Source organism: Tasmannia lanceolata, unplaced genomic scaffold (genome assembly GCF_043159265.1).
Source record: "Tasmannia lanceolata isolate RefF3 unplaced genomic scaffold, GAP_Taslan_0.1 ptg000020l, whole genome shotgun sequence".
NCBI classification, from domain to species: Eukaryota; Viridiplantae; Streptophyta; class Magnoliopsida; order Canellales; family Winteraceae; genus Tasmannia; species Tasmannia lanceolata.
Window position 1 is genome coordinate 13,731,224 of NW_027518697.1, and position 15,245 is coordinate 13,746,468.

Consider the following 15,245-nt stretch of genomic DNA (forward strand, 5'->3'; position numbering starts at 1 on the left):
AACGTTCTCTAAGGCTTGAAACTCTTAGAGGGTGTTTCGGATTTGACTCCGCTTGTGTGAGGGGTTGTCAAACATTAGTAGGAGATTCCTACTAGGCTTCATTGTATTATGGAGGCAGTTCGCGGATCCCCTTTGCACATTACTGGTGGGGGCAAATTTTGTCTTAAGGAAAGCGATATCGCGCCTTGAAGTAAATCACCACCAACAAAATCATATTTCCCCAACAAACCTTTCTTTTCAATCTCTTCAACGGAGCCCCATTCAATTACTTCTCCTTCTCAAATGGTCTCAGACAGGGTGACCCGTTGTCCCGTTCATCTTCTGCATTGCGAAGGAAATGCTTTCCATCGTGTTGGGTGAAGCGGAGCAAAAAAGCCAAATATGAACTCCTTTCACGAAAAAAAGTTAATCTCTCTATTACTCACGTTCTCTTTGCTGATGATCTTATGCTTTTTTGAGAAAGGATTCAACTTCAAGTACTACGAAACTAAAACACCACCTCCAAACGTTCGGCTTGACTCTCCACAATGGCCATAAGGCTCAGCTGTGACCTTGGAAAACCTTTTTTAATATTCCAAGAATACTTGTTTGCTGATAATCAATCATTAAGCTAGTACTGTCGTGAAAAACACAATGACGACACGTTTGGATACCCACAAGATTTAGATTTGGATTTCTCACATTAGCAGTTGAGATTTGGAACTGCATCAGATCCTTAGATTTCCAAATCAGCTACAACAATGGAAAAGAAAAAATCTGATTTTCAAATCTGTTCTGCAAGACATTATTTGGAAATCAATATTTGGGGCAATTACCTTCACCCTCTCTGCTTCTTGACCTTGTTGCAGCAGCAGCAGCGAGGCATCCCTCCTTCCCGCCCTCTCTCCCTCTCTCTCATACAACATGAGCATCAGGATGATTGATGTATTTTGTATCCAACACTCAAATCCAAATCCAAATACAAAAACATGAGGTATCCAAACGTGGCCTAAGATTAGTTCAAACATGCAACAGACATTCTTATTGATTTCCATTAAAAACAGAAACACCAAACCAAAAGCAGTATTAATAAGCTGCCCCTCAGATTACACAGGTCCATGACTTTTGAAGAATAATAATGAAAAAATGGGTAGGGGTATTTGGCGCTTCGAGGACTTCAAGGTAATTGTCCAACATAAATGAACTTAAAAAAAGAAAGATAAAAAAGAAACCAATTGGTCTCATTTCAAGATGTAAACTAGCGTACTTCTCACCTAGCATGATTTAAAAGCATTTCCTGTGAACGATTGATGGACCAGACTCGTCATACTCTGCCTTTGCAATCCACATCTGCAAGATATACAAAACCTCCTCAGATTAACGAGTGAAATTGTTTCAAGGTATTCAACAAGTAAAAGAAAAGAAAGAAAGAAGTATCACTAACGCAAAAACTGTGAACTGATAGAAAAATAGCTATCCCTTGACTGGAAAATCACATTCACAAGCCATGTCCCACAGTGGCAAGCATGTGCATTTAAAAGGAATTCATTTCTTTTCATCCGCCATAAGAAGGATTGTGATGCTGTGTTATATCTGAACACTGCTTTAATTGTTTCTGGTTAGACAAGGTAGAGTAAATTTTTTTTTGAAAAGTAAACGAGGTAGAATATATCAATATTCCTGCAACCCTTTCAAGCCGGTGCAAAAACATGAGTCCTCTTGAAGGATGTTCTTTGTATAGCTAGGCAAGGAATACTGGGGAAATGTTTCTAATGTTTTGTTGTTTTATGTGGCTACCAGTTAGAATCTAGGGGGAAACCATGCACAATCCTATCATTTTGCAAATGCAGAATCTATTATGTATTTGCAAACAGGTCTATTATTTATTTGCAAATAGGGAGGGTGCAATATGTGACAAGGGCAGATGAAAGAACAAGCTTTAAGTTGACAAGGGCAGCACCTGCTGGAAAGTGCTGAGGGATGCCAGGATGGAGCCTCCAATCCAAACGCTGTACTTCCTCTCAGGGGGAGCCACAACCTTGATCTTCATGCTGCTTGGTGCCAATGCCGTGATCTCCTTGCTCATCCTATCAGCAATACCAGGGAACATGGTGGATCCACCACTAAGAACAATGTTCCCATATAAATCCTTCCTAATATCCACATCACACTTCATGATGGAATTGTATGTAGTCTCATGAATGCCTGCAGCCTCCATCCCAATCATTGATGGTTGGAATAGAACCTCCGGGCATCGGAAACGCTCAGCCCCGATGGTGATCACCTGCCCGTCGGGCAGCTCATAGCTCTTCTCCACTGAAGAAGAGGTCTTGGATGTTTCCAGCTCCTGCTCGTAATCAAGGGCAATATAGGCCAGCTTCTCCTTCATGTCTCTTACAATTTCGCGCTCGGCGGTGGTGGTGAAAGAGTAGCCGCGCTCAGTTAAGATTTTCATAAGAGCATCGGTCAGATCACGACCTGCGAGGTCGAGACGCAGAATTGCATGTGGGAGGGCATACCCTTCATAAATGGGGACTGTGTGACTGACACCATCCCCAGAGTCCAGCACAATACCTACAAAGGCACAAATATGCATACAACTTTATTAAGGAAATGAGCAAATTACAAATGGGGAAGAGCCTGCAAAATGAACATTATCTGGCATTGCAACAGCTCTATATCCATGAAAAAGTTCAACAACCAGAAATGGAAGGAAAGAATACACTTAGCAACCAGAAATACATGGCAAGAGTACACTTAGGGGCCGTTTGGATACGTGGATTTTAGAATCCAGGTTTTAGTCTGAAAGCAGTGTAAAATTCTGGATTTTACAATCCATTATCCTAGATTTTAAGTAAGAAATCCAGGTTTTAGAAATTTCTCCCCCATCCTGAGATTTCTAAAAGCAGGAAAAATTGGATGATCTCCTTCTCTCTCGCTCACGTAAAGAAGGTCAAGAAATTAGAAAACAACGGACAGTCTCCTTCTCTGATCTCCTATCCAGGATTTTGAGGAAATCCAAGATTCTAAAATCCACGTGTCCAAACGGCCCCTTGGCATTTGTCAAAATCTAGAGACAGAAGTCTTGGTGGCCCCTCTGCTAGTAATCTCTAAAATGTTACTAATAAGTAGCCAATTCTAGACTTCAGACACTATACAAAGTAGAGTTGATAATATGACCGACAGATTATATTGTCACAGACCCAAGACAGATTATATTGTCACAGACCCAAGACATCAAGATATCCATAGTGTGGGTAACTTGAACAGGTGTACATAATTTGTCTAAATAATCAAACAATTCAGCCACAGAGACCTATGGAAAACTAACCTATTGACATGTCCGTTTGTTAATATTCTGAAGGTAGAAAGTTGTACATTAACATCAGTAAGTTACATATAAATTAGAGAATGTACTATATATTATATAACTATGCAAATAGTATAAACAAATAATAACAAGAAAATGAAGAATGATTAATAAATCATGTCCGAACACATAAACCAGAGCAATTTCCCTCTTTGCAAGAACATTTTCTTTTTTTGAAAGATTCCAACAAATTTGAACTCTAAGATATTCCACGCGGAAATTTGCAGACGTTCAGCATGGCATCAGGTTCTGACCGCCCGTCTGCTTTTCTCATCACTGAGCTTTGCAAGAACAATTATTGTTATGCAGTATAAAAAAATAGTCAACAAATCTTTTTCTTTACATAAATGAATTACAATATAGAGAAAATTAATTGAGTGCAACATAATTTTCAAATGACATGATTTACCAATACTTTCCAAAGGTTTAAGCAGCTAGAAAATGGTAGAAAAGGATTTTTGTCACAACAGTTGTTTTATATATGAATGGAAAAGGATCCAACTTTCACAGTGCTGAATAACTGTCGTAGCATTAGAATAGAGAGATCAATACAAGAAAAAATATTGGACTTGCTTACCGGTTGTACGGCCACTGGCATAGAGGGAGAGAACGGCCTGGATAGCAACATACATAGCAGGAGCATTGAAGGTCTCAAACATTATTTGGGTCATCTTTTCACGATTGGCCTTGGGGTTGAGAGGTGCCTCAGTGAGGAGAACTGGGTGTTCTTCTGGGGCCACTCGCAGCTCATTGTAGAAGGTGTGATGCCAGATCTTCTCCATGTCATCCCAATTGCTCACAATGCCATGCTCAATTGGGTATTTCAGAGTTAAAATACCACGCTTAGACTGAGCTTCATCACCAACATATGCATCTTTTTGGCCCATGCCAACCATCACACCTGTGTGACGTGGACGGCCCACAATACTAGGAAACACAGCCCTAGGAGCATCATCTCCAGCAAATCCAGCCTGGAAACAGAAGAACCAAATTTAAGATTATAATCAGATGATTTAGCCAATTATAACCTAGAAGTTACATTAGAGTGAAATCATTGGGCCAGAACAGGTCACAACTTAACAAAATATCCAAAAATATAGATTTTCAGAGAAGTAAAATAGCTTTAGGCATTATGGTTAATATTGCATCTCTCAGGTGAAGTACGGCTCAAGAGGAAATTTTGTTTCTTGGTAACAAAATGTTCTAATATTACCTTGACCATTCCCGTTCCATTATCACAAACAAGAGGCTGAATATCCTCGGTGTCTGCCATCTTCTAGCACCTACAATAAAAATATCAACTTCAGAAGACAACAATCAGAAAATGAAAGGAAAACTAAGAAAGATACCTTCTGGTCTTACACTCACAAATTTGATTAGCCACAAAATCATTAAAATGTGAAAAATCATTTATTATGAAATTGGTTGATCACTTGTCACAAAAAAAATAGTTGTTTGCCATCCCTTCCTTTCCCTCTGCCAATTTATCACATATGACCTAGCATCACTGTCCCATCCCAAATATCTTGTTTTTCAACATCAAGCACTGAAATAGCAAATTCCTACAATTGGTTTTCAATATCAGTAGATTCAGTTTCATTTTACCCAAGCCAATCTACACATATATGATCCAGACCAATGTTGCAACAACTCAGGTCATAGGATAATGAAAATGTTACAAAGAACAGAAAACCGTGTAATGGATAAAACGTAAAGATGTCAAAAACTATTAAAGGTTCAAAGAGAGGATCTCCTTAAGACAGACAAGCATAAACATCTACTCCCACAAAACAAATTTGAATGCCAACACATACACTTTGACTAATCAGATCTTAAACCCAATTGTCACGTCAATTAATTCTAAACCATAATCCAGACCGCAAATCCAATGTGCAAACTCCATAAAAACCATGCAGATGAGATTCAAAATCAAAACTTTCAAACCCAAGAATTCATGGGAGGACACAAAATCATGAATAGAGTAAAAAAACACATTACTCGATAAAAAAAAATAAAGTTCCACAAAATCCAATGAAAATTATTGGAATACTAATTCCACTACTATCGACCTCGCAAACATTTGATGCCAGAACAATTCGATGAGAAAACTATAAAAATGATTGCAAAATGCAATGAAAGGGGGCTAGAGAAACCTAAAGCATAGATAAGGATTGAAAAATCTACACTTCCACGGAAATCAGTATTTGATCCAAAACATTTCTTGCAAAATGATAATAATCAAAATGCATGGAGCAAGAAAAAACTAAAATGCGAAAAAAAAAAAAACTGCATCTCAAACCCACCTTATCACCCTTGAATCTCAACGAATCAATAGGAGCAGATCCATAACTTAATAATAACAATAACAATAATAATAATAATAATAATAATAATAAGCATTTTCCTAAAATGAATCACAACTGCAAATGCTGAACAAGATCCATCTAAATACCCTAAAAAGAAAAAAACTGAAGCAAAAAGAACGTCTCAACAAACCCTAAAATGTTCCTCCAAACCCTCGCCCTCAAATCTCAGATAACCAGAAAAAGAAAAAATGAACAGATCGATGATAACTATCAATTCACACATCATTCCATAGATCGATCTTAACTAATCGACATTTCAAGCAAAAGAGAAAAGAATAAACCCTAATAATCTTCTTCATTCTAAAACCTAAAAAAACAAAAAGAAAAACCACAGATCGATCACATTAGCCGATCTGCAAGTTCTTCCATGGATCGATCTACGACAATGCAAGAAATCTCGAATAAAACAGATAAATAAGGGAAAATATTCAAACGAGAGTTCAATACCGTTTTGAAACCCTAGATTTCGAGCTCGCTCGCTCTCTCTCTCTCTCTCTCTCTCTCTCTCTGGTGTCAAAATGAAAATCCCATTAAATGAAATGAACTACGTATTCACGATATCTAATCTCGTCCGTTCATTCTCCAAAGCGCGGATTACGCGACCAGCTGTTTTCTGAGAGTTTAGGTTTCTTTAACCGGATAAAGAGCCTTGTAGGACTGTTTCGGCCCTACAGCTGTTTGGAATCCCGAATGTGTCGTCGTTAGGGGAGATTTATTTATAGGGCTGTCTTTAGGGACCCAATTCGGATGGGATCCACCTTTGACAATGTCACTATCCTTTTAAATGCTTCTAATACGGAGAATTTATATGATGGGTGGCCGTGAAGTCTAAAAAAGTAGGTACGGCCCACTTTTCTTGATGATCCAAACTGTTCATCTGTATGGGCACAACGTAAATAGGTTGTGTCCCAAAAATCATTTCCACTGGATGATCCTAACCCTCCGATCTGAACTGATCTGAAAATTGAGATTTCCAAAATCATTTATGGAATAGGATGATCCCAACCCTCCGATCTGAACTGATCTGAAAATGGAGATTTCCAAAAATCATTTATGGAATCTTCTACAGATCGGAGAGTTAGGATCATCCTATGGAAATGATTTTTGGGGCACAACCTATTTACGTTGTGCCCATACAGACCGTACCTACTTTTTTTAGACTTCACGTGTTTTCACGGCCACCCATCATATAAATTCTCTCTAATATGAATCTTTGGATCCTACTTGTAAGGCCAACCACAGTACGAAAACATGTTTAAGAATATGCCCTTTTGGTCTACCTTGTTTTTGCTATGGGTATTGACTATTCTTGACAACCCACACACTCTTGGAAGTGAAGTCCACCTTTAGCAGTCAATTTTCACATATGGGTCCATGACCCTCCATATGGGATGAAGGGAGTAGTTTAACGGACCCAATGGAGATTTGGTTTTAGACGGGCCCATTTGGATGCCATAGACCAGTCCAAAAATCAATGTTTTTGTTGTCCCCTATGATGTACCAAATGTGGTCATATGTCTTTAGGATGCCTCTAAACCCCATTGATAACATGTCATGTGTTTTGTTAAGGCCACCGTGTTTAAGTCAACTAATCTTTGATTCCAAGTAAGCCTTTTTATAGTCTACAAACATCTTTCCATGACACCGGGTTGAGTTTCCTCTCTAGCTCGTAGCCTGACAAGATGAAGTCCTTCACAACATTTTCTCCGTACTAGTAAAAGTCAACGTGCAACACTTGCACGTGGGACTTTAAGTATTTTATTATATAAAACTGCAAAATACATGTTTATTTTAGACAATCTTCATCAGACACCTTCCCAATGTCATTGGCCGGGCTAGGCAATCACCTTGTGAAGACTCGGGAGATGAATAGATTCAAAAGATGTTGCTGCAAGTACCTAAAAAACAAAAACTCCACATTTGGGTTAGAAAAAGTTGTCAGAAACTCCAAATACAATGCAGTCTTGTCATGAATTCCAATTGCAAGTTGAAACAAGTTTTTCAACTGCTTCCTTCCATTCAGGAAGTAAACTTTATGGATCACTTGGCTTTCTTTCAGAACTCCAAGGGAGATGGCAACGACTGCATCTACTCCAAATGTTTTCTTATCTTCTGATGAGACTTTTACTTCACTATGTCATTCAACAATCTATCAACTTGAAAGGCAAGAGAACACTAATAAACAGAGCATACAAACACATGACTGATCATCACTACAATAGAGGACTAACATGCAATAGGTTTTTTTTTTTTTTTTTGATGAAGTAGGGTGTCCCCACCCCACTTTGTAGAGTGGGACTAATTCCCTCCGGATGCGCGCAATCACCCGTAAACCACAGCTCCTATTACATGCCCAAGCAATAGTGTTTGCCGAATCCCCCTCGGCTATTAGGGGCCCGAGGTTATTAGTTGCGAACCATCTAAGCCCAAAAAGTAATAGCCCGAGGTTATTAGCCGCGAACGATCTAAGCCCAAAAAGCAGAGCCGCGACTTCTGCTTCATTTGCGTCAGAAAAACCTGCGGGTCCCGAATAAGAGAGGATAATCTTCCCATTGTGCTAGTAGCAATTTCAATGACAAAATAATATAAGTAGGTAGTAAAACTTTTGTACGAAAAATCCAAAACCAAGAAATACTTGCATTTACAAACTCGACAAATTGATAGTCTCCAATCAGTCTCAAGAAATAAACCCACACCATATAAGTTACGCTTCATCAGTAGGGAAAGTCTTTCCTCTCTGATGGCAACATGAGAGATTCATGAAAAATAAATTTGAAGTTTGTTAAAACAGCAGCCACCAACCTCTCCACATACTCTTTCAAAGAAGAGTAATATCCATTTGCTCAAGAAACCTACCGCCAAATTTACAAATAGATTAGAAACATGTTTGGCATCCAATTCCGAGACCAATTGAAAGCATAACATATAGATCTAAATTTATGTTTTTGTCAATATTTGCATTATAAAAAGCTCTTGTGCTAATCTCATGAAAATTGAGATCATAAATATAAATCTAAATATACCTTTTTGTCAATATTTGCATAATAAAAAGTTCTTACATTCATCTCATGTTCATCTTCACTTAGCCACAAACGTTTAAGAAAGAAATTATGGAGCATCAGGGTCCATTCAACCAACCATAGACAATTCACCATCAACTCCCGTAATTAGGAACAGTAGTTCCAGGTAACAAAATTGGACCCTAAACATAGTTTTAAACAAAAACATTGAGAAATTAATATGTCATAAAAAACCACTGTGAAGTACGAATAAAATATGTTTGGAGTTCTGCAGCATAGTGAACCAGCATAGTCACCAGGATGTGAAGGCCCAAAAAGGATATCCAAAAACCAACTCAAGGTTAAAGTGAGCCTCTCTGCACCTAAATTTTATTCAAGCCTTGAACATCCATCTCACTTCTTGGATACAGCATGCAAATAGATAGTCTCCTCCACCAAGCATCTCAAAGTGCTGATGAAGTTTTGGATCAATGACTTGAGTGATTGATGCAAAATGCATTTGCAAAGGACAATCGGGGAGCAAGGATCACTCATTCCTTGGCTGTAACCAACATCTTCAACAAAAATATCCCAAGCCAATGATAAATATTCTTCCTTCTCCTTAAACACTAAATCCTTGTGAGTACGAACAGCATCGAGTCCTATTTGATGCAGGGTAAGCTTCCATGGGATTACTTTCTTGTCCAGAGGAACACTGTTTGCAAACTCTACCTTTTCCAACCTAAATCTTCATAGCAAACAAACGCCTGAATTTAACATTTTACAGAGACAATAAGTCAGACAACAACCTAAAAAGAGAACAATTAAGAAAAATCTATTACTATGTCTCAATGTCAAACACATAGCCTAGGACATATATATTGAATAGAAAATCCATTGAAAACACGACCTATTGAATCATTTCAATTTCGATTAAAGGAGTCATATATTACAGATGTTATGTCCTGCAAATAAGCCTATGAAAGAATAAAAATCCAGTCATATTATAGATAATATTTTGCAAGGATTTTAAATGGCAGCGAACATTTGTTTGTGTCATAAGAAGTTTGTGCTTGTAAATAAAATTTATAAATATGGTTCAATATGTGGTAGGGGTTCAACTTGGGTCGGGTCAGGTTGGGTTGAGCTTATGCTAAAAAATGAATAGGAATCAATCCGAACGTGACCCGATATTAAGGTAAAATCTCAACCCGAATTCCCGAAAATTGTCCTGAGTTCCACCCCTAATATGTGAGCCAATCTACCAAGGGGGAATCACAGCACGATGGGTCTTGATGATCAGTAATGGAAAGAGGGGACTGCTCCAACTTAGTCGTTACAATATTAGCTTCATGGTATATCTTCTTTTTTTCCCTTGGTGATTTTTGACCTGGGTTAATGAACATTTTCTATAGAAATATGGAATTTCTACTACCCATGTTTAGTCAGTTAATCAATCACCCAACAGCCAAAGCTTCAATAGGACTAAAATCCAAACCTAAAGCTTCAACTCAACGAAGTGAAGATTATAAAGTTTTTCTTTCTTTCTCTATTAGAGAAATGATTTTTTTTTTCTACTGATCATTGCAAACTTAAACACCATACTGCCACATCATAAACCCAAACTTTTCAACCGGACTAAAATCCAAACCAAAAGAGCTTCAACTCAACAAATGCTCTCTAAGTTTATTCCTTTCTATTATAAGATGATGATTTTTTAATGATCATTGAAAACCAAAACATTCCGTAGATAGATTTACCCAATGAAGGAAAAGTTTTATTCCTTTCTATTATAAGATGATAATTTTTTAATGATCATGGAAAACCAAAACATTCCATAGATAGATTTACCCAATGAAGGAAAAAGATTATTGGAAACCAAAACTCTATACTGTCAGATCATAACCCAAACTTTTCAACATGACTAACAATAATGGGACTTTAGATCAATGAAAATAAGCAAACATATCCAATTTGCATGTGTTCAAGGTAAATCAAATAAGAAACCTAACATGTTTTGTGTTGATCTTAGCAAACAAATTACAGAAAGATGAAGTTTTTAACCTTCTGTCCTTCTTCATTATCGATAAAAAGATGAAGTTTCTACTACCCATATTTAGTCAGTTATTCGATCACCCAACAACCAACCCTTCAATATGACTAAAATCCAAACCTAAGAGCTTCAACTCAACGAATTGAAAGATTTATAAAGTTTTTCTTTCTTTCTCTATAAGCAAATGACTTATTTTTTTCCAATGATCATGAAAACCCAAACTTTCCAATAAGACTAAAATTCAAACCAAAGAACTACAACTCAATGACTTCTCACTCTATGTTTTCTTCCCTTCTATAAGAAGAATTTTTTAATGATCATTGAAAATCAAAATTCTTCATAGATATAATGCATCGGAGAGATAGAATCCACACCACAAGAAGAATATCTGTAGTCTACAAAAAAAAAAGGACCCAAACGGACAATATACAGAGACGAAAAAATAAATATGAACACACCACACACCACAAGAAGAATATCTCTGGTCTAAAAAAAACCCAAATGGACAATAGATAAGAGGCAGAAACAAAATTTGGACCATATACGTGTAACACTATGGAATCCCTTGGTGTGCCCATGCACAGTTGGATTGAATCCCTATAAACCGAACAAAGCTGCTTTGAAACGAAGAGTAATTACTGTTCCTTTACAACATTCTTCTTCGAGAGTTGGAACATCTTGCATGTTGCTATGTTCGCTATAAGTAGCCAACATTTAAAGAACAATATTGTCACCCTAAAGCATCAAATAGAGTACTCTCCGTATCATTATTTGTTGTTTCATCATTATCATTAGCTTTTTAAAAAGGCCGATAGCATCTCAATCATTGGTAATTTTGTTTGTTCATATCTATCTGAAAATTGAGATTTCCAAAATCATTTATGGAATAGGATGATCCTAACCCTCCGATCTGAACTGATCTGAAAATGGAGATTTCTAAAATCATTTATGGAATCTTCTACAGATCGGAGGGTTAGGATCATCATATGGAAATGATTTTTGCGGCACAACCTATTTACGTTGTGCCCATACAGATGAACGGTTTGGATCGTAAAAAAAAAAAAAAAAAAAGTGGTTGTTCAGGAAATTATTCAACAAGCTATCTCACATATTGGTAATATCACTCCTACTGTCTCTGCTCTCTCGGTACCTTCAGGTATTTATTCAGATAATTGGTTTTTTGACTCTGGTGCTTCTCATCACATGTCCTATGATATGCACTCTTTCCAAAATCCTCGACCGATTACTTCTCCTGTCATTTATACTGCAATTGGATCCACTATTACTGCTAGTCATATTGGGACGATTAATTCATCTTCCATGCTTTCTTTGCCTGATGTTCTTCTTGTTCCTCAACTCTCAATGAATTTAATTTCAGTAGGCCAGCTATGTGATCATGGTTTTGATGTCATATTTTTCTCTTCTAGTTGTATTGTACAGGATCACTTGACGGGGAAGCAAGTTGGGACAGGCAGTAAAGCTGGTCGATTATTTCGCCTGGATGCAATTCATCTTTCTCTTACTCTCCGTCCCTCGCTTACAGCTGCCTCCACTCTAGGGTCCTCTTCTTTCATGTCATGGCACTCTCGACTGGGTCATGTTTCCGCACCGCGTCTCCGTTACATGATCAATAAAAAGTTGTTAGGACCAGTACAAGTAGAAAAAGAATTATGTTGCGGTAATTGCAAACTGGCTAAACAACCAGCATTACCATTTTCTAAAAGTACCTCTGTTTCCTTATTTCCATTTGACTTAGTACACTCTGATGTTTGGGGGCCTACTAATGTCTCCTCTATGGGGGGTAGTCAGTACTATGTTATTTTTATTGATGATTACTCACGTTATACTTGGCTTTATCTATTGCAGTCCCGTTCTGAATTTTTACGTGTTTACTGAGGGGGTCTACCTTACACAAATTGAAACCACATGGGGTCTACTTGTAACTTTTTAAACATTAGGGGTTAAGTTGACTGTGTCAGAAACCACAGGGGGTCTAAGTGTATTTTTCCCTAAAAGATAATGTGAGTTAGTACAATTATAAGAACATGGGTTGCGAATATCAGTAGCCAAAAAGTTTTCTTATTGAACAAGATTATCAACAACTGTGGGAAAGGAAAAGGAAGGTTGCACTTAACTATTACATAATGGGTCCCACTCTGTTGATCTGGACCGTCCACTTACAAGATCCCATCATATAAATTCTCTCTAATATGAATCTTTGGATCCTACTTGTAAGGCCAACCACAATACGAAAACATGTTTAAGAATATGCCCTTTTGGTCTACCTTGTTTTTGCTCATGGGTATTGACTATTCTTGACAACCCACGCACTCTTGGAAGTGAAGTCCACCTTTAGCAGTCAATTTTCACATATGGGTCCATGACCCTCCATATAATAATATGTCCAAACCGATCTTGGGATGAAAAGAGTAGTTTAACGGACCCAATGGAGATTTGGTTTTAGACGGGTCACCCTGTCTGAGACCATTTCAGAAGGAGAAGTAATTGAATGAGAACCCAAAAAATAATGAAACTAGAAGTAAAAACGTGAATGGGGGTCTTTGAAAGAAGGTAGAAGAGTTATGAAATTCTCAGATTAAACCAGAAAGGGTGTATTTTTCATATGTCTATTGAAATAGCAGCTTTATTTATAGAGCCTCTTGTGTCTTTTTAGTGTGAAAAGCACTTCTACAGGGCAGCTTTCCAGATCGACTTGAAATCTGATCGATAGATTGCGCCCATCCACAATTCAATGGTCCAGGTCGATATTGGAGTGATTGTTGGTTGTGTAAAACCTCTGTCCCCTCCCTATAGCCACTAGATCGTGACAAATCATCATTCCACGGCTTGAATCACACTCAATCGGCTTTTGATCGTTTGCATTCGCTTATTTAAAAAATGTCTTTTTCTAGGATAATATCGTAAGGAATTCCAAAAGTTACTCTTTCCAAATTACATGGCACGTTTCCTAATGCCTTAATCAATAAATTATTGATATTTATATTGTTCCGTTCCCGTCTCAAACACATTTCATATTCCTAAGCAAGAGTCAAAACCTAAACAACACTTTTCTTTCTCTCTATATCAACGGATACGCCCTGTGCATCGCACGGGACTGCAACTAGTTTTCACTAAAACTAAAGATTTTGAATATCCAAAATCTCTAACATGGTTTACCGATGCAATTTCGAATCCATCCACACCATGAGATTCATGAAATGTTTACAAAAAAAGAAGAAAATTTAAGGAAAAATGATTAGAACTTATGTTCAGAGGCAAAGCAAGAGATGAAAAATGCCGAAATGGCCCGGATAGAAGGCGCAGACCAAAATTTCCCCTTCCCTGTTTTGTTTTTTTACACGTAAAAAGTAGGAAGGGAAAACCGGGACACGTACAAAGGCTAAAAGCTAGGAGACGACACCTGCGATGTGCGAGAGACATGTGGCGGGGAAAAAGCAAAACTACTGAAATGACAAATATGCCCAGGCAAAAAAGGACATAGCAGGAAAGCAGAGGAAACCCAAGCAGAGGGATACAGACGGAATTAACCAACGTCAAAGCACGTGACGAAGATTCAACATTCAAGGTAAATCACTAAGGAAATGGCAAAATTGTCCTGGCCAAATTGGGATGTAGGAGGAAGATTTAAAAGACAAGGGTAGGGAATTATATAGAAAGTTGGTTGACGAAAATACATGGGTTTAGGCTTTTAGAATAGTAAGGATTTGATAGAACTCCTATATAGGGATATTGAAAGTTGGAGTCCTGTCTATCTGAAAGGAGTTGAGAATGGTTTTGACCACCTCTACTTGCCCTGCTTTAGATAAATAGTGGTTGTTTGATGAAGCTATCTTCTTGCGAATCTTTCCGACGAGAGGGATACAATCTTTGGTCGATAATCTGGAAATAAATAGGAATAGACCAAGGTATTTCAGTGGCATTTCCCCTTCTCTCATGCTAAGCTCGCTGACTATGTGATCCTTCATTGGTTAACCTGTGCCCGTGAGGATAATTTCGCTCTTCCTGAGATCTACTTCTAAACCTGCACACACAGAACTTTCACAAGCCATCTTTGATTGATTGAGTGGTTTTTGGATCAATTGAAGTAAAAAGCATAAGATCATCAGCAAAGAGAATGTGAGTAATAGAGAGATTAACTTTTTTTCATGAAAGGAGTTCATATTTGGCTTTTTTGCTCCGCTTCACCCAACACGATGGAAAGCATTTCCTTCGCAATGCAGAAGATGAATGGGGACAACGGGTCACCCTGTCTGAGACCATTTGAGAAGGAGAAGTAATTGAATGGGGCTCCGTTGAAGAGAATTGAAAAGAAAGGTTTGTTGGGTAAATATGATTTTGTTGGTGGTGATTTACTTCAAGGCGCGATATCGCTTTCCTTAAGACAAAATTCGCCCCCACCAGTAATGTGCAAAGGGGATCCGCGAACTGCCTCCATAATACAATGAAGCCTAGTAAGA

The 15,245-nt window shown here is 37.8% G+C and overlaps 1 protein-coding gene across 1 annotated transcript; it reads right to left on the reverse strand.

Moving 5' to 3' along the window:
• Positions 1–1,002: 1,002 nt before the first annotated feature.
• Positions 1,003–6,329, reverse strand: LOC143854556 (actin). Its single transcript, XM_077364584.1, has 5 exons — positions 6,163–6,329; positions 4,563–4,632; positions 3,927–4,320; positions 1,940–2,553; positions 1,003–1,329 (listed from the first exon to the last, which is right to left on the reverse strand). The coding sequence occupies exons 2-5, from the start codon at positions 4,620–4,622 to the stop codon at positions 1,264–1,266; spliced, it is 1,134 nt and encodes a 377-aa protein (XP_077220699.1). The 5' UTR covers positions 4,623–4,632; positions 6,163–6,329; the 3' UTR covers positions 1,003–1,263.
• Between the last annotated feature and the right edge of the window lie 8,916 nt (positions 6,330–15,245).